This window comes from Equus przewalskii, chromosome 12 (assembly GCF_037783145.1).
Source record: "Equus przewalskii isolate Varuska chromosome 12, EquPr2, whole genome shotgun sequence".
Classification (NCBI taxonomy): Eukaryota; Metazoa; Chordata; class Mammalia; order Perissodactyla; family Equidae; genus Equus; species Equus przewalskii.
Genome location: NC_091842.1, coordinates 11,796,932 through 11,821,987, shown reverse-complemented (window position 1 = coordinate 11,821,987; position 25,056 = coordinate 11,796,932). Strand labels below are relative to the sequence as shown.

At 50.9% G+C, this 25,056-nt stretch overlaps 1 protein-coding gene across 4 annotated transcripts; it reads left to right on the top strand.

The window, feature by feature from the left end:
* Positions 1-385: 385 nt before the first annotated feature.
* RFC2 (replication factor C subunit 2) lies at positions 386-23,756 on the top strand. Of its 4 annotated transcripts, XM_070567791.1 has the most exons (12): positions 426-575; positions 7,352-7,769; positions 9,528-9,597; positions 11,307-11,348; positions 11,651-11,757; positions 14,036-14,137; positions 15,112-15,212; positions 18,762-18,919; positions 19,125-19,190; positions 20,590-20,670; positions 21,908-22,021; positions 23,387-23,756. In XM_070567791.1, exons 6-12 carry the CDS (start codon positions 14,067-14,069, stop codon positions 23,495-23,497), a joined length of 702 nt encoding a protein of 233 aa, XP_070423892.1. In that variant the 5' UTR covers positions 426-575; positions 7,352-7,769; positions 9,528-9,597; positions 11,307-11,348; positions 11,651-11,757; positions 14,036-14,066; the 3' UTR covers positions 23,498-23,756. The 4 variants fall into 4 exon arrangements, 3 of the variants coding, with proteins under 3 accessions (XP_070423891.1, XP_070423892.1, XP_070423893.1); XM_070567790.1 differs by lacking the exon at positions 7,352-7,769 and having other exon boundaries at positions 386-575; XR_011524717.1 differs by lacking the exon at positions 7,352-7,769 and having other exon boundaries at positions 417-575; positions 21,908-22,770.
* Positions 23,757-25,056: the final 1,300 nt, after the last annotated feature.

Genomic DNA, 25,056 nt, shown 5'->3' with positions numbered 1-25,056 from the left:
GGACATTCTAAGCAATCGGGGGAGCTGGGCGCCGGTCCCCTTCTCCGTCGCCGCGGGCCCTGCATGTGGACGGACCGCCCGCAGGCCCCCGCTCCTCCCTGCGCCGGGCAGGATGCTCCCACCCCCCACGGCGAGCCGTTCCCGACCAGCCACCCGGAGGGGGCCTCCAGGCAAATAACACAGAGAAAACCGCCGAACGTCCCTTCCTGGAGTGACCTCCTTCTCGGAAGGCGACGCGGTCAGGTCGCTCTTCCTCTACACTGCCGGGCGGGAGGGACACCACGTTTCCCACAGCAACCGCGGCCTCCACCAGCGGGCGCCCGGCCACGCCGGGGCCCTCTGCGCAGGCGCGGAAAGGGGCGGGCTCACGGCTTCCGCTCGCGCCCGGCGTCCCTCAGGGACAGGGGCGGGGCTTGCGTGATGGCGTCACGGGGCGGGGCCTCGGGCGGCGGGAAGAGCGGCGGGAGAATGGAGGTGCGGGAGAGCGGCGGTGGAGCGGCCGAGCCCGGGGCCCAGGACCCTGCTCCGGCCCCCGGCAAAGCCCCCGGCAGCGCAGGCCACTACGAGCTGCCATGGTGAGGGCCCAGGGCTTAAAGGATGGGTGCTCTGGACGTATGGGCGGACAAGTGGCTGCCGTGTCCCGGGGGACACTGGAGCTCGTTGGAGAGGCACCTGAGTGGGACGGGAGGCTCAGGGTGGCGTCGAGGAGATGATGATGTGGAGAAGGCGAGGGACGCGGGTCGCGGAGCCCACCTGGGTTCGACCCACCGGTCTGAACTCTGGAAGCAGGGCCTCGGTCAGAACAATGCTTATTGTGATAGTAGCCGCCCCCGAGACCACCCACTGTGGTGCCGGGCGCTGTACCAGGGGCGACGCTGCTGGTCACTCTGCGAGAAGCGTCGGGCCCAGGATCGGAACTCGGGGTTGCCTGCAGAAAGCGCCGCCTTCTCACTATTGCATGCTCTTTTTATTTTTTTATTTTTTATTTTTTTTATTAATGTTATGATAGATTACAACCTTGTGAGATTTCAGTTGTACATTTTTGTTAGTCATGTTGTGGGTACACCACTTCCCCCTCCGTACCCTCCCCCCACCCCCCCTTTTCCCTGGTAACCACCGATCAGATCTCCTTCTCAATATACTAATTTCCACCTATGAGTGGAGTCATATAGAGTTCGTCTTTCTCTGACTGACTTATTTCGCTTAACATAATGCCCTCGAGGTCCATCCACATTGTTGTGAATGGGCCAATTTCGTCTTTTTTTATGGCTGAGTAGTATTCCATTGTGTATATATACCACATCTTCTTTATCCAATCATCAGTTTCTGGGCATGTAGGCTGGTTCCACGTCTTGGCTATTGTAAATAATGCTGCGATGAACATAGGGGTGCAACGGACTCTTGAGATATCTGATTTCAGGTTCTTAGGATAGATACCCAGTAATGGGATGGCTGGGTCATAGGGTATTTCTATTTTTAACTTTTTGAGAAATCTCCATACTGTTTTCCATAGTGGCTGTACCAGTTTGCATTCCCACCAACAGTGTATGAGGGTTCCTCTTTCTCCACAACCTCTCCAACATTTGTCGTTCTTGGTTTTGGATGCTTTTGCCAATCTAACGGGGGTAAGGTGATATCTTAGTGTAGTTTTGATTTGCATTTCCCTGATGATTAGCGATGATGAACATCTTTTCATGTGTCTATTGGCCATATTCATATCTTCTTTTGAGAAATGTCTGTTCATGTCCTCTGCCCATTTTTTGATCGGGTTGTTTGTTTTTTTGTTGTTAAGCAGTGTGAGTTCTTTGTATATTATGGAGATTAACCCTTTGTCGGATAAGTGGCTTGTAAATATTTTTTCCCAATTAGTGAGCTGTTTTTTTGTTTCAATCCTGTTTTCCCTTGCCTTGAAGAAGCTCTTTAGTCTGATGAAGTCCCATTTGTTTATTCTTTCTATTGTTTCCCTCAACTGAGGAGTTACAGTGTCCGAAAAGATTCTTTTGAAACTGATGTCAAAGAGTGTACTGCCTATATTCTCTTCCAAAAGACTTATTGTCTCAGGCCTAATCTTTAGGTCTTTGATCCATTTTGAGTTTATTTTGGTGTGTGGTGAAAAAGAATGGTCAATTTTCATTCTTTTGCATGTGGCTGTCCAGTTTTCCCAGCACCATTTGTTGAAGAGACTTTCTTTTCTCCATTGTAGGCCCTCTGCTCCTTTGTCGAAGATTAGCTGTCCATAGATGTGTGGTTTTATCTCTGGGCTTTCAATTCTGTTCCATTGATCTGTGGACCTGTTTTTGTACCAGTACCATGCTGTTTTGATCACTGTAGCTTTGTAGTATGTTTTGAAATCGGGGATTGTGATTCCGCCGGCTTTGTTTTTCTTGCTCAGGATTGCTTTAGCAATTCGCGGTCTTTTGTTGCCCCATATGAATTTTAGGATTGTTTGTTCAATTTCTGTGAAGAATGTTCTTGGGATTCTGATTGGGATAGCATTGAATCTGTATATTGCTTTAGGTAGTATGGACATTTTAACTATGTTTATTCTTCCAATCCATGTGCAAGGAATGTTTTTCCATCTCTTTATGTCATCGCCTATTTCTTTCAAGAAAGTCTTGTAGTTTTCATTGTATAGATCCTTCACTTCCTTGGTTAAGTTTATCCCAAGGTATTTTATTCTTTTCGTTGCGATTGTGAATGGGATAGAGTTCTTGAGTTCTTTTTCTGTTAGTTTATTGTTAGTGTATAGAAATGCTACTGATTTATGCACGTTAATTTTATACCCTGCTACTTTGCTGTAGTTGTTGATTATTTCTAATAGTTTTTCTGTGGATTCTTTGGGGTTTTCTATGTATAAGATCATGTCGTCTGCAAACAACGAGAGTTTTACTTCTTCGTTACCTATTTGGATTCCTTTTATTTCTTTTTCCTGCCGAATTGCTCTGGCCAGCACCTCCAGAACTATGTTGAATAGGAGTGGTGAAAGTGGGCACCCTTGTCTTGTTCCTGTCCTCAGAGGGATGGCTTTCAGCTTTTGTCCATTGAGTATGATGTTGGCTGTGGGTCTATCATATATGGCCTTTATTATGTTGAGGTACTTTCCTTCTATACCCATTTTACTGAGGGTTTTTATCATAAATGGGTGTTGGATCTTGTCGAATGCTTTCTCTGCATCTATTGAGATGATCATGTGGTTTTTGGTTTTCATTTTGTTGATGTAGTGTATCACGTTGATTGACTTGCGGATGTTGAACCATCCCTGTGTCCCTGGTATAAATCCCACTTGATCATGGTGTATAATCTTTTTGATGTATTGCTGTAATCGGTTTGCCAAAATTTTGTTGAGGATTTTTGCATCTATGTTCATCAGTGATATCGGCCTGTAGTTCTCCTTCTTTGTGTTGTCCTTGCCAGGTTTGGGGATCAGAGTGATGTTGGCTTCATAGAATGTGTTAGGGAGTTCTCCATCTTTCTCAATTTTCTGGAACAGTTTGAGGAGAATAGGTATTAAGTCTTCTTTGAATGTTTGGTAGAATTCTCCAGAGAAGCCGTCGGGTCCTGGACTCTTGTTTTTGGGGAGGTTTTTGATTACCGTTTCTATTTCCTTACTTGTGATTGGTCTATTCAGATTCTCCATTTCTTCCTGATTCAGTTTGGGGAGATTGTAGGAGTCTAGGAATTTGTCCATTTCTTCCAGGTTGTTCAATTTGTTGGCATATAGTTTTTCATAGTATTCTCTTATGATCTCTTGTATTTCATTGGTATCTGTTGTGATTTCTCCTCTGTCATTCCTGATTTTATTAATTTGCGATTTCTCTCTTCTTTTCTTGGTGAGTCTGGCTAGGGGTTTGTCAATTTTGTTAATTCTTTCGAAGAACCAACTCTTTGTTTCATTGATCCTTTCTATTGTCTTTTTTGTTTCAATATCGTTTATTTCTGCTCTTATTTTTATTATTTCCCTCCTTCTACTGACTCTGGGCCTTGTTTGTTCTTCTTTTTCTAGTTCTGTTAGGTGTCGTTTGAGGTTGCTTACGTGAGCTTTTTCTTGTTTAGTGAGGTGAGCCTGTATTGCGATGAATTTCCCTCTTAGGGCTGCTTTTGCTGCATCCCAAATGATTTGGTATGTCGTGTTCTCATTTTCATTTGTCTCCAGATAATATTTGATTTCTTCTTTAATTTCTTCAATGATCCATTGTTTGTTGAGAAGCGTGTTGTTTAGTCTCCACATTTTTGCACCTTTCTCTGCTTTTTTCTTGTAGTTGATTTCTAGTTTAATAGCGTTATGATCAGAAAAGATGCTTGATATTATTTCAACTCTCTTGTATTTATTGATGTTTGCTTTGGTTCCCAAAATATGGTCAATCCTTGAGAATGTTCCATGTGCACTTGAGAAGAATGTGTAACCTGCTGTTTTTGGATGAAGTGTTCTATATATATCTATTAAGTCCATCTGGTCTAATTTTTCATTTAATTCTATTATTTCCTTGTTGATTTTCTGTCTGGATGTTCTGTCCATTGGTGTTAATGGTGTGTTGAGGTCCCCTACTATTATTGTATTGTTGTTGATGTCTTCTTTTAGTTCTATTAAGAGTTGCTTTACAAATTTTGGTGCTCCTGTGTTGGGTGCGTATATATTTATAAGTGTTATGTCTTCTTGGTGGAGAGTCCCTTTTATCATTATATACTGTCCCTCTTTGTCTTTCTTTATCTGTTTTGCTTTGAAATCTACCTTGTCTGATATTAGTATAGCGACACCTGCTTTCTTTTGTTCATTATTAGCTTGGAGTATTGTTCTCCATCCCTTCACTCTGAGTCTGTGTTTGTCTTTGGGGCTGAGGTGTGTTTCCTGGAGGCAGCATATTGTTGGATCTTGTTCTTTGATCCATCCTGCCACTCTGTGTCTTTTGATTGGGGAGTTCAATCCATTTACATTTAGAGTGATTATTGAGACGTGGGGGCCTACCACTACCATTTTGTGTCTTGTTTTCCGGTTTTCTTCAGTTTCCTTTGTTTCTCGTCCCATGGTTTAATCTGTTCTGATGTAGAGCTGCTACTCTCTGTTGTTGTCCTTCTACTTATCTCCTCTGCTCTTGGTTTTGTAGCCCCTTTCCTTTTTTGGATTTTTCAGGAATGAGGGTTTTCCTGAGGATTTCCTGAAGAGGAGGTTTTGTGGCAATGAACTCCCTTAATTTTTGTTTATCTGGGAAAGTTTTTATTTCTCCATCGTATTTGAAGGATATTTTCGCTGGGTAGAGAATTCTCGGCTGTAGGTTTTTGTCCTTCAGATTTTTGAATATATCATTCCACTCTCTTCTAGCCTGTAAAGTTTCTGCTGAGAAATCTGCTGATAGCCTGATGGGGGTTCCTTTGTAGGTTAGTTTCTTTTGCCTGGCTGTCCTTAATATTTTCTCCTTGTCGTTGACTTTTGCTAGCTTCACTACTATATGCCGTGGAGTTGGTCTTCTTGCATTGATAAAGTTTGGAGATCTATTGGCTTCTGTCACCTGAAGATCCATCTCCCTCACCAGATTTGGGAAGTTCTCAGCCATTATTTCTTTGAATAGGTTTTCTGCCCCTTTCTCCTTCTCTTCTCCCTCTGGTATACCTATAATCCTTACGTTGCATCTCCTAATTGTGTCTGATAATTCTCGGAGAGTTTCTTCATTTCTTTTAAGTCTTGCTTCTCTCTCCTCCTCTGCCTGCAACAATTCTATATTGCCATCTTCCAAATTGCTAATTCTTTCCTCCATATTATCGGCCCTACTGTTCAGAGCATCTAGATTTTTCTTAATCTCCTCTATTGTGTTCTTCATTTCCAATGTTTCTGTTTGGTTCTTCTTTATCGTATCAAACTCTTTTGTGACATAGCTCCTGAACTCGTTGAGTTGTCGGTCAGAATTCTCTCTTAACTCAGTGAGTATTTTAATGATGGCTGTTTTGAAGTCATCATCATTTAGGTTATATATCTCATTTTCTTTGGGATTGTTTTCTGTGTATTTGTTACTTTCTTTCTGTTCTGGAGATTTAATGTATTTTTTCATATTGCTTGATGATGTTGATTTGTGCCTCCGCATGGAGATAGAGTTTAGTTGCTCCTTTCACTTGTTTCAGCTGCTGCGGTGGGGGGAGCAGCTGTTTATACTTCACCAACCAGGAACCCTGTCCGTAGTTGCTAACTGGGCCTGGGCCCCTCTTCGTAGCCACAGTGGCCCTTTGGATTCCCTCCTCTGCCGTGGAGGCCGTCACGGGGGGCTTCAGGCTGCAGGTGCCTACTGTTGTTGCCCACCTAGATGCGCTCTCTCCTTGGGGTCTGCAATGGTGTTATGGGCTTTTCCAGCGGCCAGGGGTGGGATCACTTATATTTGTCGCTCCGTTGCTGTCGGCACCCACCAAATCTCACTTGTCCTCTATGGGTCGCAGGAGAGCTATTGGCATCTTCTACAGTCTGTGGTTAGTACACCTAGCTATGCTGCTTTTGCCCTGGGGTCTTCCAGCCTTGTGGCTGGCGGCTGGGTGCCTTCTACTGGTGCTGTGCAGAGGCTTTCCCTAAGGCTTCTGTGAGCCTGTAGGGTTTCCCCGTAGGCTACTAAGCTGGGTCTCTGGAACTCTCTCCAGCCCCAGTCCTCTCCGAGATCTCCGGCAATCCCTAGCCTCCCCGGGCGGGCAACGGCAGCTGGGGGTCGCCCCGCCCTCTGGGCTTCTCTCCGGGCCTCTGCCGGGAGCTCTGAATGCTGGGCGTGGCCCCTCTGCTAATGGCAGACAGAGAGTTTTGTCTGCTGCCTGGCGGAGCTCCGGCGCTTCCCCTCCGGGTCGCCGAACCGGCCTTTGAAAGTTCCCCCGCCCCGGTCCTCTCCGAGATCTCTGGCAATCCCTAGCCCCACGGGGCGGGCAACGGCAGCTGGGGGTCGCCCCGCCCTCTGGGCTTCTTTCCGGGCCTCTCCCGGAGCCGTGAGTGCTCAGCGTGGCCCCTCTGCTAATGGCAGACAGAGAGTTTTGTCTGCTGCCCGGGCGGAGCTCCAGCGCTTCCCCTCCGGGTCGCCCGAACCGGCCTTTGAAAGTTCCCCCGCCCCGGTCCTCTCCGAGATCTCCGGCAATCCCTAGTCCCACGGGGCGGGCAACGGCAGCTGGGAGACCTCCGTGCCCTCCGTGTCTCTCTCTGGGACCCTCCGGGCGCCCCGAGCACCAGGCTGGGTCTCCCCGCCAATGGCGGGGAGAGACTCTCCCCGCGGGCTCAGGTGTGCAACTCCAAAGTTTCCCTCTGCGTTTAGGAGTAATTGCAGGGGGTTTAGGTAGGGTTCTGGTCACCTGTTTCCACCGTCGCTCCTCTGTTGTGTTCTCGCTCCTGCCCTAGATGTGTGTGGATCCTCTGGGGGCGTCCGTTGGAAGAAAGCCGCTTGCGGGTACTAGGCTGCCCGTCGGGGTCGGAGAGTTTTCACCTATTTCCACATCCTCCCGGAGGAAAGTCCGTCCGCCTTCCGATGTATAGTCGCGTGGGTGTCTCAGACGTCCTGAGATGCTGTCTGGATATCCTTTGTCAAGCGATAAGTGTCCAAATAATTGTAGACTCGAAGGGCGAGAGACAAAGAGGACTACTCACGGCGCCATCTTGGAATTCCTCCCTGCATGCTCTTTTTAAACAGCAGCATCCTGGGAAGCTAGGAGCAAACAGTGACTTAGGAAGTCACCTGCCACTGGCACAGGTGTGGTGCAGGCGCGCCACTCTGGTCCTGCTCCCCGCGCGCACCTCTGAGAACCCTCCACTGCGCGTGGTAATGGTTTACTCCCTGTCGTCTGTGTCTTCCTGACCCTCCAGCCCACCCTGTTCTTGGCGAGAGCAGATACCTCAATGGAACGCAGTTTGCGCTATCCGGTCCCCCAGTCACTAGCCACATGAGTCTGCTGAGCGTGGGAAATGAAGCTAGTCTGAATTGAGATGGGTTAAGTGTACAATACACATCAGATTTCGAGGACTTAGTATAAAAAAACCTCATTAGTTTTTATATCGATTACGTTTTGGAAATGATATTTTGAATATTTTAGGTTCAGCAAATTATATTAGTAAAATTAACTTCACTCATTTTCTTTTTCCCTTTTATACTGTGGCTCACAGAAAGTTTAAAATTCCGTATGTGGCTTGCGTTGTGTTTTTCCTGCACAACACTGCTCTCCATGCTTAGGGTACTTCAGTACACAGAACAAACTCTGCTGTCTTGGAGCTTACGTTGATAGAGAAGGCCAAAGTGAAAAATAAACAAGTAGATGTAAAGTATATCTGATGGTGACAGGTGCTGTGGAGTAAATAGCTCTGGAGGTCAGGGGAGGCCTCTGATGAGATGATGTTGAGCAAAGACCTGAAAACAGGGAGTAGGCCGGGTGCTAGGTGGAGAAAGCTTCCAGGCACGGGGAGCGACTAGGAGGGCCTTGAAGGAGCAGTGTGTTTGCCTTGTTCCAAGTCCAGCTCAAATTTCCGCTCCTAACCATTCCCAGGAGGTACATCTCCCCCTGGCCTGGGCTTCCTCAGCCCTTGGTTTGTATAATCAGTTCAGCACTGTTGAAGGATTTGCTAAGCTCTCCCTCCTTGCTAATGGCAAAGCCCTTTAGAGCAAGAACCATGTCTTGCTCCTCTCTGTGCCTTCTACTTTCCTCCCCTTGAGATCTCTGACTCCTCGCGATCTCTGACTCCTTGCGTAGTGCTTGGCATCTGGAAGCGGCTGAGTATGGAGAATAAAGGAGTAGGAACAAGCACGCTCCATCTGCTGGTCTTGGAGGAGAGCTGTCTCTCTATTTCCTGCAGTGTCTGGCAGACAAGCCTGTTTGCGTGCAGTTGCTTCTGGAGCAGAACCAGTACCTGTAGGGGGTGCAAGCTGATGGTACATCAGGGGCTATAATAAAGGGCAGAGGAGGTCCTGATGGTCAGATCATTGCAAATCTTCTTCCGCTTCTGTTCTCAGAGCTGAAGAAAGGAATTTTCTCTCATAGCATAGCTTGCTTATTCATTTGGAAGAGAGAAGTATTGGTCTGCATGGGCCCCTAGCCTGTCCGCTTCACATAGCCTGGTAGGATCACACATAGGCCCGTGGTTTCTGTCTAGCCAGCCCTGCTGTGCACCTGGCACAAGTCTGCAGAAACTGGCAGGTAAGGCATGAGAAGGGGGTCTCTCTTGCACCTGTGTCTGTCAGATCAAATGATGTCAGTGCCGTGTGTGCCGGACCTCTGTTGTGACGGGCAGACTGTGTTGCTGCCCAGTGTCACATTGCTCCAGGTGGCCTGCTCTGGCCCTTCTCCAGCAACAACAGGTGTTTCTCTGCTGTGGCGGGTTTGAAGCCTTTGGTGTATAATTCTCATGCACTTAACTTTTCAAACGGCACTTGGGCACCTCATTAAATTTGAAACCTGCAACCATTTGGTATATATTTATTGATGTATGTTATCTTCTGACAAAGCTTTCAGGATTGCCCTTCAGGGCTTTCTTCTGGGTAGTGTGAAAATAGCCATGTCAACATCTTTATGCATCTTCTTAAAAACAGGGTTGAAAAATATAGACCAGTAAAGTTGAATGAAATTGTTGGGAATGAAGACACTGTGAGCAGACTGGAGGTGAGTGACGTTTTAAAAGATGATTTTAAACATCGCACATTATTCGGCTTTGATAAGCTTGACGCATTTGGAGGAAGAGAGCCATGACAGGGGGAGGCGAGCCATGAATCCAGAAGAATTGAGGGCCTGGGAGACATCTAGTTTGGAGGCTTATTGGAGAGGCGTTATCAGACTTGTTTGTGTTCTTCAAGAGTGGGGGTGGCAAGCTTTTTCTGTAAAGGCCAATTAATAGATGTCTTATGCTTTGCAAGCCGTGTAAGGTCTTTGTCAAATATCCTTTGTTTATTTTTTAAACAATCCTTTAAAAATGTGGAAACCCTTCTTAGCTAGGGGGCTTATAAAAACAGGCCTCCGGCTGGATTACCACCAATACCCCCACCTCCCCCTCCATCATGGTTTGTCAACCCCTGCCTAGAGGGACTAAGTGACAAGGCAGTAGATTTCAGGGTGACAAGGACGGGAGCAAGCAGAACTGTGCAACACTAGAGTGAGCTTTGAATTCCTAGCCCCAGAGGTCTTTCGGCAGAGTCTACAAGCCCAGCTGTTTGAGACCTGAATTGCAGTAATCACTCTGCAGTAATTGGGGCCTAGACTTTAATGGCTACCAAGGTAGTTATTCATTTACAGATTTTGAGTATCTTCTCTGGGCCAGATATGTGCGGTGTTAGCAGCTGGTGCTGTCATGGTGAGGAGAGTAGATGCAGCCCCTGCCGGTGTGGGCGGCATTAAAGTCAGCAGAGCAGGCAGTATGATAGGTGCTCTGCTAGAGGTGGCGCGGGCGCACACGGAGGAGGAGAGTCAGCCTGCCCACAGCGTCTTTCTTGCCAAGTGGAAGAAGTGACATCAATGCTAAGTGGGTGGGAGTTAGCCAGACTTGGGGGGCAGGGGCTAGAGAGATGGGAGAGCAGGAATATCTTGTGCAAAGGCCCGGAGGTGAGAGAGCTTGGCTTGTTAGGGGAAAATGCCACCTGATTGGAGTACCCAGTAGTGCTTTCCAGACGTTGATGGCCGTATGCATTGCCTGGGATCTTGTTAAAATACAGATTCTCATGTGGGGCCAGAGGCTCTGCCTTTCTGACACACTCCCAGGGGATGTGATGCTGCTGGTCCGCGGAGCCCAGTGGGTAACGCAGCTGTAGAGTTTGTGTGCTGGGATGTGTGAGAAACGTGCTGGGGAGCTGGGCAGGATCCAGACTGGGCAGGGCCTCCTGAGCCACTGGTAAGAGTTTGGGCTTCACGATGAGGGCAGTAAGGAGTCATCTAAGGGGTTCAGTCAGGTAAAAATGTCGTAACAGATGTGTATTTTAGAAAATTGGTTGTGTGACAGCATGGGAAATGGATCGGAATGGGGCAAGATTAGAGTCAGGAGACCAGTTAATAGCCCGTTGAAAGTGGTCCAGGCAAGAGACAGTGGGCTGAGGAAGGGGCAGTGGGGCTGAAGGGAGGTGAAGGCCCAGCAGGATGGCCCCCACGTTCCAGGCAGGTGGTAGGGTTGACTGACAGTCCATGGAAGGGGGAATGTGGGCGGGGCCTCAGGTTTGTAGGGCAGAACCGTGATTTGGGTTTGAATATGCTGAGGCAAGAGTTCCATGGGGCGTCCATATGGGGCTGTTCGGAGCCATGTTTACTGCACGAGCCTGTGTGGCTGGGGAGCCCTGGCTCCTCGGGTTTACAGATTCACCAGTTTTAATGAACATTTCTTCCTTCAGGTCTTTGCAAGAGAAGGGAATGTGCCCAATATTATCATCGCTGTAAGTACTCATCCTGGTCGTGCTGCCCATCACGGATTCTCGTTTTCGCTGCCCTCTGGAGGGCACAGAGCTCCCTCCTTGGAGAGGCCTGTTAGTGCCAGAGCCGAGCTGGGCGTTCCCCTCGGCAGAGGGGAGGTTGGCTGGTTGTGGGTGGGTCTCTGTGTTGATTTGGTGTGTGCTGTAGGGGGGCCGGGGCTTGATGGGGAGGCGAGTGTGGACAGTGGTGAGCGGTGAGCTGGGGCTGCGGTGAGTCCGGCTCTGTCCTTTCGGCTTCAAGCACTTACTTGGGATCTTGTTCCCAGGGCCCCCCAGGAACCGGCAAAACGACAAGCATCCTGTGTCTGGCTCGAGCCCTGCTGGGCCCCGCGCTCAAGGATGCTGTGTTGGAACTCAATGCTTCAAATGACAGGTACACCTGGGGGCGAGGACGCCTGGGAGCGGGGCTGGGAGGGTGGCAAGCGTTTCACACTTCGGATTGTTACAGAAGCGGCCTGTCCTCAGCTCTGTGGTGTCCTGGAGCCTGTCTTGCCAGCTTTGCATGCCCTTTAATCCTCCCAGTGAAAGAGGATCCCAGCAAAAGGAATCGCTTGCTTGTCAACGTGCTGGATTGTTTGATAATTCTGTGTTTAGTTTTTTGAGGAATCGCCATACTGTTCTCCATAGTGGCTGCAACAGTTTGCATCCCACCAACAGTGCAAGGGTTCCAGTTTCTCTCCATCCTCCAACTCTCGTTATTTTCTGGTTTGTTGTTAGCAGCCATCCTCATGGATGTGAGGTGCTGGCTTACTTTTTAGGTGTGAACTAGTAGAGGATTATGAAATGAGGATCTGTTGAGTAAAATGTCTACACTTTCTGCCTTTGATTACTCCTTGAGAGCGAGGTTCTCAGCTCTTTACCATTTCCTGTATACCTGTAAGGGTCGGTGTCCTTCAACTGCAACAGCTGCCCATCAGCTGGCGTGCATGAGCCTGCAGTTGACCCATTTTGTAAATGCTGGTTCCAGAGAGCAAATGCGCATGCATTCTAGCTTATCCTTCCCTCTTGTTCTTTGCACACTTGTTTCATCACCCTCACTATTTTTGAAAACTGGTGCCCCATAATTGCAAAATATTTTAGATTTTGCACCTATTAGAGTGATCAACACAATGATTTTTTTTCCATTTGTGTATTGTCTGTTTCCTTCCAGTCACCTTTATGTACACACCTGGCTTCAGCTTCTGATCACTTACAAACTGCCTGTGAATGTTGGTTACAAACATCGTAGACGATGAAAGGACGCTGTCACATGTCCTTTCGGCAGAACCAGGTGGTCCAAGTTCTTGTCATAAGATATTGGGGAGTGATAGATGAAAACGGATTTAGTTTTTGTCCTAAGAAATATGTGGTTCCCCCCTTGATTCTTAAGTTTAAGAAAATCCATGCAAGATTTTGGCATCTGAAACTCATAGTTTGTATGATCAATTTCTCCATCATCATTAGAGCTCAGAGTCCTGCTGCTTGTCTCTGCAGTCATTTTCTGATTTGTCTAATAATTATAAAACCTTTCTCTGTCAGTTTTTTTCTTTTTGATATTTTGGGTTGAAAGGAAAATGAAAAGTTTTGAAGTTTCAGCTGTGGTCGATGAAAGCTTTAAGAAAGACAACAAAGATGGTGTATCTGAACTTTTATATCTTTTAGGAGGAAATGCAGTACCTCAAGCAACACAATAAAAAGCTGAAGGATGGGGCTGGCCCTGTGGCCTAGGAGTTAAGTTCAGCATGTTCTACTTTGGCAGCCCGGGTTCGGATCCCAGGTGTGGACCTACACCAGTCATTGGTAGCCATGCTGTGCTGGCGACCCACACACAAAATAGAGGAAGACTGGTGCAGAAGTTAGCTCAGGGCCAATCTTCCTCAGCAAAACAAAACAAACAGAAAAGCTGAAGGATGAGGCAGTAGTGACAGGGTTTTTTTTCCCCACTGTTGCATCATTCTTCTAGGCAATCCCATCCTTCTTTCATTTTCTTATTATTTTAGTCTTTTTTAACATAGTTGGGATTAATTGACGAGTAATGATGAAATAGTTACAAAGATGATGAAATTGCTATTTAGTTTCAAGATATAGGAGGAATAAGATCATTAAGATCTCAAACTATATCCTAGATTATGAAAGGGTCCAATAGACCCATATGGTAATTGTAAGATAAAATGAGTTTTGTTCTACCAAAACAAGTAAATAAATTTTTTCTTTTCTTTTCTTTTTTTTTGGTGAGGAACATTGGCCCTGAGCTAACATCCATTGCCAATCTTCCTCTTTCTGCTTGAGGACGATTGTCCCTGAACTAACATCTGTGCCCATCTTCCTCTGTTTTGTATGCGGGACACAACCAAAGAATGGCTTGATGAGCAGTGTATAGGTCTGTGCCCGGGATCCGAACCTGCAAACCCTAGGCCGCCGAAGAAGAGTGCACACACTTAACCACTACACCAGCAGGCCGGCCCCAAGTACATTTTTTTTGCTCTTCAGAAGACCTCCAAGAAAGAAGGAAAGTAATGAAATGTCAATCCTTATAAAGAGATAGAATTGCCCAAAAAAGTAACTTAAAGACTAAAATTGGGTCCATGATGGTGTGCTGAGGGTAAAGTCCCTGTGGAGGTGACCGAATTTGTCTCAGAAGGTGACAATGAAATGTTGGCGTATTGTTTCAGGGGCATTGATGTTGTGAGGAACAAAATCAAAATGTTTGCCCAGCAGAAAGTCACGCTTCCCAAAGGGCGGCACAAGATCATCATCCTGGACGAAGCCGACAGGTGCGGGGCTTTGCCAGACGCGTTTTGACCTTTCTCCACGCCTCTTAGCGCCTTTGTTAAGTCAGGAGGAGAGGCTTTCTGGACCCTCGTGGTGGGTTTGCACAGCATCTTCAAAAGCCACGCAGTGGGGGCCCGAGCCTTAAAACGCAGAGTCGGTTAATGTGTTTCTATCAGTCTCCTTTCTGTGAGTAATTTAAATATTTGTAAAATTGTGGTGAAATACACATAATACTAGCCATTTTCGTCATTTTAAAGTGTATAATTCAGCGGCATTCAGCACATTCACAACGTTGTACAACCATTGCCAGTATAAATGAAAAAATCTTAATGATGTTAAAAAAGACAACAGTAATTCACGTTCTTTGAAGAAAATCTAGAAAATATTGTCAATATCTTGCTTATGTCATCTCCTCTTTTTGTATACTATGCACTTGTGCATAGTTGAGATCATAACATATATAATTTTGTGTCCTGGTTTGTCCTTTTACTGTAAAAAGCAGTGTTCTGTGTTCTGTTACGTTCCGTGGTAGGCTGCACCTTAACCATTTTACTGGAGCGCTATTTAAAGCAAAATGGCAGCTGACGTTTATTGGTTCTTACATGGAAGCGTTTCCATCATGCTGGGCACTCTGCTGGCCCCTTTACATGTTACTGTCTCATTTAATTGTCCCGACAACCCTCTGAGGTAGGTAGCATTGTTCTCTCCTTACAGAGGATGACACTGATGCTCAGGTACTTTGCCTAAGGTCCCAAACTAACCGAGGAAGGAGCTGCAAGGGAGCTCGGGTAGCCCGGCCGCAGGGCCCGGCTCCGCGCATGGGAGCAGCCTGCCCGTGTGAGACCCAGGCGGGGTCCTGCAGAGCGGCTGAGCATCCTCTGTTGGGAGTTCAGGCTCCAGGCCGATAGAGAGGGGCTTGTGTCCAGTGGGCCCTGGGTTCCAGCTGCAAACTGCTCCCTTGTGTTTTTCTTCTCAGCATGACCGATGGAGCCCAGCAAGCCTTGAGGAGAACCATGGAAATCTACTCCAAAACGACCCGCTTTGCTCTTGCTTGTAATGCATCAGATAAAATCATAGGTGAGGGTCAGCTCTGGGGAGCTTTGGGCCCGTGTGGTGCTCGTGTTGGCTGTTTAGCAGAAGAATAGGGACTTTTGGGTTGCCTGCCATGGGCTGAGCACTATATAATCAACTTTTTCATTTAACCTTATATAATTCTGTGCTTCGGTGTTATTAGCTGCATGTTAGAGATGAGAAAACTGGAGCTCAGAGAGGGTGAGTGGTTTGCCCCAAGTCAGACAGCAAGTAGAAGAGCTGAGATTGGAACCCCAGGCCTGTGTGACTCTTGCGCCAGCACAGACACACATGACGTTTTGGTATCCTGTGCACAGTGCCATGGTCACTGGCCCTCTCCAGAAGTGCTCCTGCACTCTGTGTGTTCTGAGCACTTGGCACACACTGTGTCTGCACACGGTGCTTTGTTATTACCAGGAATTGTGTCACCTGTGAAACCTTGCATGTTAATCTTCTCTCTGACCTGGCGTTTGTCCTTGCACGCCCCGCCCCCAGCAGTCTGTGGCTCCCTCACTGCTTTGAGCCTCTGGTCTCAGTTTCAACTCCCTGCTGGTCTCGCATCCTTCCCTTTCTGACGCAGATTGCCGGCACAGTCCAGCTTTGTCTCTCTCTCACCATTTCTCACAGCTCTGTTGTCCCACTGTCTGCCCTGCTAACCCCCGGCCTATGTGAGCTCAGCCATCGACTTGGCTTCACCCAGGCCAGTGGGCGCTGTTGCAGACAAGCCTGTCACCCACCGTGATGCCCCTGTAGTCATGGTTTCCAGCTTCAGTGGGCTCTCGTGTCACTGAGACTGTTGTGTCCTTTTACTTCCCCCAGATGGTCATGCATTTCCTCTGTTCTCGGTAAGCGTCGGCCCCGTGCTGGTGTGGGACGTACAGTTTAATGGGAGCCATGCTCTACCTTCCGAACCCCTGGGTGTGGTGGAGGGAACGGCCGGAGGTCTCCGCTTGTGCGGTGTGGCTGGCCTGTGTCCTTACCTGGGGGGCACACGTGTGTGAGGGCAGGAGCACTGAGACCTGAGGCCCCTCCCCGAGTGCATTTGGTGCAGGGCTGTGTGGAGACGAGTTTGTTTAGTGATAGGAGGCGCTGTTGTCAGTGGAGAAAGCTCTGGCCCTCCCTTTCCGTTAACGTTTCAGATAGACACAGCGTTCTGATTTCTTTTAATTTCCTAAGAGATATAGCAAGCCCGTGAATGAAACCCTAAAGAGATTCATTTTTTAGCTTTAGTGGAAATGGCTCACGATCAGCTTCCTGCAGAGGTGATCTTAAACTTGGTAACTGACCCTGGCCTTGGCTCCTGGGGTCATACAGGTGAGAGGGAGCCACGCTTTCTCTGAGGAAGGCTGTGGCTGCCTTGTTCTGATGGGTATTTAAATTCTGTGAATTCAGCTTCTCAAGAGAGAAAAATCTACGAAAGGAAACTTCTTTTTTTTTTTTTTTGGAGGAAGATTAGCCTTGAGCTAACATCTGCCGCTAATCCTCCTCTTTTTGCTGAGGAAGACTGGCCCTGAGCTAACATCCGTGCCCATCTTCCTCCACTTTATATGTGGGACGCCCACCACAGCATGGCGTGCCAAGTGGTGCCATGTCCGCACCTGGGATCTGAACCGGCGAACCCCAGGCCCCCGAAGTGGAACGTATGCACTTAACCACTGCGCCACCGGGCCGGCCCCTGAAAGGAAACTTCTAGTGTCCTCGGAATAGTAATTGGTTTTAAACCATCAATCCTTCTCTTGTGTGTGCTGAGGAAGCACATGTGTAAGTGGGTCCATCGTGGAGCTTCCTGAGTTCGGGAAGTTGCAATGGACTAACTCTTCGGAAGGCTGCTCTCTGGGAAGTCTCGTCCCTTGGACAGACCTCAAGTGCATTCTGTGCCCAGGGCTCAGCTCAGGCTTCAGATCTGCGAGATTCTGTCCGTGCCCTGCAGGAGCCCACGCACAGATGGGGGGGCCCCCAGCCAGCACCCCGAGCCACCTCAAGTCCACCTGTTTCTGCTCACCGCCACGGCCTCCTCACCAAAGTCAAATCCAGGGTCATCCGGCCTCCCCAGTGTCTCAAGCTGCAGCCGCTTCTCTCGCTCAGGTCTGGCTGCACTGTCTGTCCCCTTCTCGGGTGCAGTGTTGCCCAGGTTCCTCTCGCTCCTGAGTCACCAGCTGGCTGCCAGGGTCCTCTCAGCACAAGTCTGACCTGCCACTCCCTGCGGAAGCCCCCAGTGGTCTCTGGGTGCCTGCATGGCCGTGTGCCCCAGGCTATCCCACAGGATCCCGGGGCCGCAGCCCCATCTCCTTTCTCTCCATGCACTGCAGCCTCAGCATGTCACCGTGCTTGAATCCCCTGAGCCCTTGCATCACGCCTGCTTTGAACGTGCTCTTCCTCCTGCCTTTCCAGGCTGGAGACTCATCCCCTAAAGACCCAGCTCAGAACTCGCCTCCACCGAGAGCTCGCCTGCACCCGGCTGAGCTGATCGCTCTCTGGCCTGGGCCCCAGGGCTGTTCCTAGAAGCCTCTGGCATGGCCTGTCCCGTTGCGTCATGACTTCCTGTTCATGCCTCCTTCTGTCCCTGTAAGCTTAAGCTGTGAGGAGCCAGGACCTTGTCATAACATTTGTCCCCCGCGTCCCCAGCACCTCAGGAGGTAACTGGTTTCTTTAATGCAGATAAACTAACAGGAATGTGTTCCTCAAAGTGTGTGAGGACAGAGGTGGGGAGGCCGCCTCAGTCTGGGGAGATCGGGGCCGGCTCCATGAGGAGGAGGTTCGAGGGGAGCTTCCGGTGATGGTTGTAATTTAAATGGGAAAAACTAGTGAAAAGGACGTCCTCGGTGGGGAGGTGGGGAGAGCCCGCCAGGAGGGCGCAGGTCGGTTTGTTCCAGGAGACAAGGCTCCAGACATGGCTTAGGGGAGTAGAGACAGGAAAGCTGTGCGGAGATTGTACGTGCCAGGCTCGGAGCCAACTGCACTGACGGTGGGGCTCTTGAAGGCGTGCCCTGGCAGGAGGAGGTGACAGAGCAAAGCATTGTGAGGAACGCCAGTGTGGTGGCAGAGCAGAGGATGGGTCAGAGAGAGACCGATGGTGCTTGAGCTCACGGGGAAGCGCTTGTCATAGTCGACCCCGAGGGTTAGGGTGGGCTTCTGGAATCCTGTGTCCGTCTGCCTAGTGCTTCTCAGCTCTGGCTGTGGTCAGACTTTCCCGGGGAGCGTTAAAGAAGCTGCACACGTGTCTTGTGCTCACCCCAGACTGCTGGGGCATGACCAGCCAGATGTCCAGCACACACTGTGATCTGGCGTCCACCTGGGCCAGTGCTGACTCACCTGCGGGCTGTGGCACGTGGATATCTGTGGCTAGCCAAGGTCGTCCCGGGGGGTGCTGGCTGGGGCCTCTTTTTGCTTATTGGTTGATATTTTGAAATTGGGCCTAATGACCAAGTCACTGGCTAGTGCCTGTGGGGCACAGAGTGATGCGGCCTGGCTGGACCATGTGACCATGCGGCTGCTTCCTGGGACTTGAGAACTGACCGTGCTCTGCCGTGGGCCTCACCCTCCTGTCCCGCGCAGAGCCCATCCAGTCCCGGTGCGCTGTCCTCCGCTACACGAAGCTCACCGATGCCCAGGTGCTTGCGCGGCTCATGACCATAATCGAGAAGGAGAACGTGCCCTACACCGACGATGGCTTGGAAGCCATTGTCTTCACCGCCCAGGGAGACATGAGGCAGGTGCGTGCCGGGCTGTATTTGGGGGCAAGAAGAAGGTGACCGCTGCACAGATGGTGCAGCCGGAGTGGGGACGCTGACCCAGCATGCTGGTGGGGCCGTGGCCCGAGGAGAACAGGCCTGCGGGGAGGGGTGCGTGGCTCAGACTCCACGGAGGGGTGGGGACAGCCGGGTGGAAAGTCACCCTTGACATGTTGTTCCTCCACAGGCATTGAACAACTTGCAGTCGACCTTCTCGGGATTCGGCTTTATTAACAGTGAGAATGTGTTCAAGGTACAGAAGCTGGCTGGGGCTCCGGCTGCTAAAGCCGTGTCATCCGCTGGGGCCGGCTGGGCGGAGGTGGGCCGGGCTGGAAGAAGGGGCAGACCCCGTTGCCGCTGGGCTGGGGCCACCTCCGCAGGGAGGGACTCTGGGTGCCACCAGTGTGTGTGGACAGATGGAAGTGCTGTCATCATCCCTGCCACATGCCTGGAGCTGGGCACCTCCCCTGGGTCTTATTTGATGCTCACAACATCCCTGCACACAGACGTCCTCTCCGCATCTTGTGGCTGAGGAAACAGGCTCCAAGGCTTGCCCGAGGTAACCCAGCTGCTAGAGGGCAGAAGGAAGCACAGCCTTTCCTCTCGGCCTCCCCACCCTGAGGTGGCTCTGTCCCCACGTCACAGCCAGCAGGGCGGGTAGCAAAGCTCTTCAAAGCCACATGGAGGAAAAAGACTCTCACTCTCTCACATTGGTGAGGGATTTTTCTTCGGGAATTCTTTTGGAACCTGGCTGCCACATCCCAGCAGCTTGGTGTCTGAGTGCCATTTTGGAGACCGATTTCCCCCTGATTTAGGGAGAAACTGGGTCGGGCCGTCGTGCATTCGGTCTGTAGCTCCTCTTAGCAAGTTCACAGTGAAGAGCTGTGTGGAAGGCCCCTGCTCAGACCTTGGTGGTGATGTGTTTAAGGACATGGAGGGCAGGGGGCTCGTGTGGGCACCTGTGGTGGTAGTTGGGGTGGAGTTTCGTCCTGGAGCAAGGCTTGGAGGGCTGGGGAAGCCTGACCTCCGAGGGCAGGAATGGAACTGGGAAGGGAAGGCCGGGCAGGCGAGGTGCCGTCTGGAGCATCTCTAGGAAGCTTCTGTTTGATTTCAGTGTCAATGTGCGCCAGGGGGCGGGACCTAAGGCTGTGCAGGGAGCGCACGGGAGGCAGCCCTTGGGCTCAGGCAGAGCCGCCCCCGCTCCAGGCTCCTGCCAGGTTGACCCGCTGAGCCTGAGGGCCCCTGTTCTTCCACTTGGGAGATTGGCCCCACAGATCTGGCAATTCTTGGTGGATTCTAAGTGGTTCTGGGCAAGTGGTCCTGCAGGCGATCTGAGACAGGTGACTAACAGCCTTACAGCTGCCACCAGCACAGATGGCCCATTGGCCCTTGTCAACTTGCCCTGTGTTTGAGAATCTGTAATCATGGGTTGGAAGCTTTCCCTCGCTGCAGTAGGGTGACACCGCTCTCTATTTGCTGGCGTGTTTGGTGATGAGAGCGATGTTTCCAAATCCGGTTCTGTTTGCTGGAGCATTCAATGCAGAAAGCCAGTTGAGGACTTGGTTGTATAGAGCGCCCAGAAGTCGGGTGCCAGGGCTCCTCCTAAGACTGTCCCCTCAGCCCTGATGGGCCTTTCTTTGCGGTTTGGGCAGGTCTGCGACGAGCCGCACCCCTTGCTGGTGAAGGAGATGATCCAGCACTGCGTGAACGCCGACATTGACGGAGCATACAAGGTGCGCCCCGCCCTCCTGAACCCCGAGGGGCCTCCGCCTCTTGAGCAGGGCAGGGCAGCGCTCCCGGTGCCGGGCTCCACAGGCACCGCTGCTCGGTGTTCCTGGCATGGTGCTCGGAGTTGAGTGCCCTCTGCAGATGGGAAACGGGTTCAAGGAGGCTGAACTCCTGGCCCTGGATGGCTCTTCAAGAACAGGGGACCCGCACCTCCAAGTCCTGCCCTTCTGCTGTCATCACACTCTCCACAAGGGGAACTGCCCCCAGGACACGGGGACAGCCAGCCCACTGCTCACGTCGCCGTGTGGCGTCTTTCTCTGTCGAGGGGAAACGGCCCTCTCCATCCTTTGAGGGGTGTGGGAGTGGGCTCTGGGACTCGCAGTCCCTGGTCAGCCAAGAGAGGGGGACTGGGGGTTTCTTTGCCTGATTGTAGAGTCCAGTCCTGTGAGCAGGCTCCAGTGGGCGTCACTGGGGTTCAGGTGACCATCAAGTCCACATGGTGGCACCGGCATGATTCAAGACCACTGGTCTGATCACAGCAGGCTTCCCTCCTCCTGCTCCTACCAAACTCAGCTAGAAGCCATCTGGGTTTAGGGCAGGGCCAGCCCCGCTGTGAACCTGGAGTGTGAGGCAGGGAGACTGGCAGAGAGCTGGCATGTGGCCTGATGGAGGCCTGCAGATTTATGAGCACAGAGCTTCCCCAACCGAAGGCACCCCAGTGCTAAAGCAAAGGCAAGACGACTGACTGCAGGCCCTGTGGTCCCTATGGGCTGGGGGTGGGAGCAAGGGCCTGGGGCAGAGAAGGCCAGAGGCTGGGGCCGCTGTCATCCCTGCCCCGCTTGGGGCTGCCCTGCAGGGGGCGCATTAGCTTGCGGCCAGGGAAGGCACAGCGGGTCTCTGGCTCTGCAGCTCCCTCTCCGGGCTCCTCCCTGGGATGAGTGAGAAAGCTTTCTGAGAGCCCTGGGTAGACATTACACGGACGTGGTGGTAGACCATCTTGCAGCAGGTTCTGAAACGTTTGCCATGTTGTTTCTGCCTGCTGGGAAAATTGCTTCACTTGCCCCTCGGGACCTGAAGGGCGTGGCCCGCCCACAGCTCCGAGGGGCTCAGCTCATTCTCAGAATCGCTTGGGCTGTCTGGGACCATCTGCCCGTTCCCAGCTTGTGACAGGCCGGGACTGGCGAGGCTTTGGCCTCGTCTTCCCACAGCGTCCTGTGTTCACAGTTACCTTCTCGCGTCTAGATCCTTGCGCACCTGTGGCATCTCGGCTATTCCCCAGAGGACATCATTGGCAACATTTTTCGAGTGTGTAAAACCTTCCAAATGGCAGAATACTTGAAACTGGAGTTTATTAAGGTGAGTGAGAGCAGGGCAACGCTGCTCTCCTCGGGAGTGTGGCGGAGCTGGCCTTGTCTTGCTCACAGGCCTGGCACCTGGGAGATGCCCGGTAAGTGCCTGTCGATGGTGGGGGCAGGGGCTGCTGTCCTGGGGGCTGGTGGCTCATTTAAGCCGCCTCTGCCAGTCGGTGACCTGCTGTTCCTTAGATGCCTCTCTTCAGTGGAGATTAATTTGTTTATTTCTCTTTAAGGTCATTTTAATTGAGGCATTATTTACCTAGAGTAAAATTCAGCTTCTTAGGTGCATTCTGTTGACAAAAGAATTTGGTCTTGTAAACACACCACCATCAAGGAGTGAACTCTGTCATCCCCTCAAATTTATGTGCCCCTTTGCAGTCAGCCCCTCCCCTAGCACCTGGAAATCACTGATCTATTTTCCGTTTGGGGGCAGAATTTTCCAGAATGCCAGAAATGGAATTGGGCAGAACATAGCCTTTTGAGTCTGGCTCCCTGCACGCAGCTTCAGGCATTTCAGACTTGTCTGTGCCGTTGTCGCCTCTGTCAGCGGATCCTTTCTGTTGCTGAGTCATGTTCCACTCTGTGGACGGACCAGTCTGTTCACCAGTGGAAGGGCGTTTGGGTTTCCAGGTTTTGATGGCTTTGAAGAAAGCCGTTATAAGCGTTTGTGTTCGTGAATTGTTGTGAACTTGGGCAGGCGTTCTTGCTTCTCTCGGGAGAGCGCCAGGAGGGAGGCTGCTCGGTTGAGCGGTAAGTGGAGCTTTAGCTTCAGAAGCAGCTGCCGCCCTGTTTTCCAAAGCGCCGGGAGTGTGTGCGTTGCTGCCGGCGCCGCGCCAGTGTCCCAGGCCGTGCGCGTCCTCGCCGGTGCCTGCACTGCTCAGCGGGTTTTGGCTGTTCCGACCGTGTGTATGGGCTCAGGGTGGCTTTCATTGCATTTCCCAGTGACGAGTGACCTCAGGCACTTTCTCATGAGCTTATCTGCCAGCTTCTGTGCTGAAGTGTCTGTTCCAGTCAACCCATTTTTTAATTGGGTTGTTTTCTTATTCCTGAGTTGAGAGTTCTGTATATATTCTGAATGCAAGTCCTTTATCAGATGTGTTTTATAAATACTTTAATATTTTCTCCAAGCCTGGCTGTGTTTTTGGTTTTTGTTTTGTATTTTCATAGCAGTATCTTACAAAGAAATACCAATATCCTTTTAGGAACTAAATTGAATTTTAGTGAAACGTGATTCATTACCACTCAGAGTTCGTTTTCCAGTTTTGAGTTTGAGACCCTGGCATCAGCTTTGTGTTACCCCCAGCTCGGAGTTAGGCGATGCACCCCCCTCACTGTGAAGCAGGTCGGGGTCCAATTTGTTTTCCAGGAGATCGGATACACTCACGTGAAAATAGCGGACGGCGTGAACTCCCTGCTACAGATGGCGGGGCTCCTGGCCCGGCTGTGTCAGAAGACCATGGCCCCGGTGGCCAGCTAGGGCGGGAGCTCGCTGGCTGGGTACGAGCATCCTCCTCGTGGAAAGGCGGAGCGCAGCCTTCTGACGTGGGAGATCGCCGCCCGAGCCGCCCGCGGTGGATGCGCCTCGGCCTCAGACTCACGGGCGTGGTGGAGGGAGGGAAGGCCCAGAGCCCCTCCAGGGCATGGCATCTGATCCGGGCGTGTGTTGGCATTTGAGCTAATAAAGTCATGCAGTTTTGTTGGCAATAGGGGACAATGCAAGGCTGCAAGGAAAGCCAGCTTCCTGTCTCTGTGTGTGTCCCTGGTGTCCTCCAAGTACAAAAGGTGACTTAGGGGGCTGGCCCTGTGGCCGAGTGGTTAAGTTTGCGCGCTCCGCGGCAGGCGGCCCAGTGTTTCGTTGGTTCGAATCCTGGGCGCGGACATGGCACTGCTCATGAAACCACACTGAGGCAGCGTCCCACATGCCACAACTAGAAGGACCCACAACGAAGAATATACAACTATGTACCGGGGGGCTTTGGGGAGAAAAAGGAAAAAAAAAAAAATCTTTAAAGTGTTTAAAAAAAAAAGGTGACTTAGATAATAGACTGGACAAGCTAGTCTCACTTTCCTAGAAGTCTGGGGGACAGTTCCAGGGGGCGAGGGCAGGGTCTGCTGTATTTTACTGACTGCGTAGACTCCTGGATACGCTCTCAGGACAGCCCGGGCCCTGAGCCTCCAGAAGGGCCTTGCCGGCCTCCCTGAGGAGGCAGCCGGGCGCTCCCCCAGCTCGCCTTTGCTGCGTGGCCGTGTGCGCGCCTTGCTCTAGAGTTCCCCAGGAAATTTTGTATTAATTTGTAGGATTGCCTTTTCCTCCCCACAAGTACTGTCTCCTTTAATTGTGGAAAATATCAATTGTACGTGAAAGTAGAGAGGATGATAAAGTGGCCCTCGCACATCCCCGTCCACCCCAACAGTTTTCCCAGCGGGGGGCCGGTCTCATTGGCTCTGTTCCCACCGCCCTGCCCGACCTCGGGGTTGCTCGGAAGCAGATCCTTGGTGTCATTTGAGAATGGTGTCGAAGGGGGTGGGCTGACTCAGCATCCCCCCATTGGTAGCTGCCCGGAAAGCTTTGACTGAAACGGACTTGGGTGGAGCGCTGCCTCCTGCCCTGGGGCTCCTCCCGTGTGCCCCGAGAGCTCCCTGACCTCGCCCAGCCCGAGCTTGGCTCTCGGCTCTCGGCTCTGCCCCTCTGTCCTGACTTCTGGTGCGGGAGGCAGCAGGTGGGGACAGACCTGATGGCACTTTACTTTGCGCCCTCCCTCCCGGGCAGGTGCAGTCGCTTGTCCAGACCGCATTGCTGAACGGGGACACTACGGACACAGGAAAGGCTCCAGGATCACTGGCCCTTTGGGTTAAGGTTTTGGTTAAGAGGGAAAAAAACAAGGTCCTCAAAAACTGCCAGGTGAAGTTTTACAAAATACGCTCTCATTCCTTCTCAGTCTTACTGTTTGTCTGGAGCCCCCGGATCCCAGTGAGGCGCAGGAGGGATGGGGCCCATTTGGCAGGTGAGGCCCCCAGGCCCACAGCTGCTGCCTG

Bases quoted from the DNA above. Each gene is read 5' to 3' on its own strand.
- RFC2 (XM_070567790.1), top strand. From the start codon at position 421: ATGGCGTCACGGGGCGGGGCCTCGGGCGGCGGGAAGAGCGGCGGGAGA. The intron at 11,758-14,035 runs GTACACCTGGGG...GTATTGTTTCAG, and splicing joins CTCAATGCTTCAAATGACAG to GGGCATTGATGTTGTGAGGA. The intron at 19,191-20,589 runs GTACAGAAGCTG...CGGTTTGGGCAG, and splicing joins ACAGTGAGAATGTGTTCAAG to GTCTGCGACGAGCCGCACCC.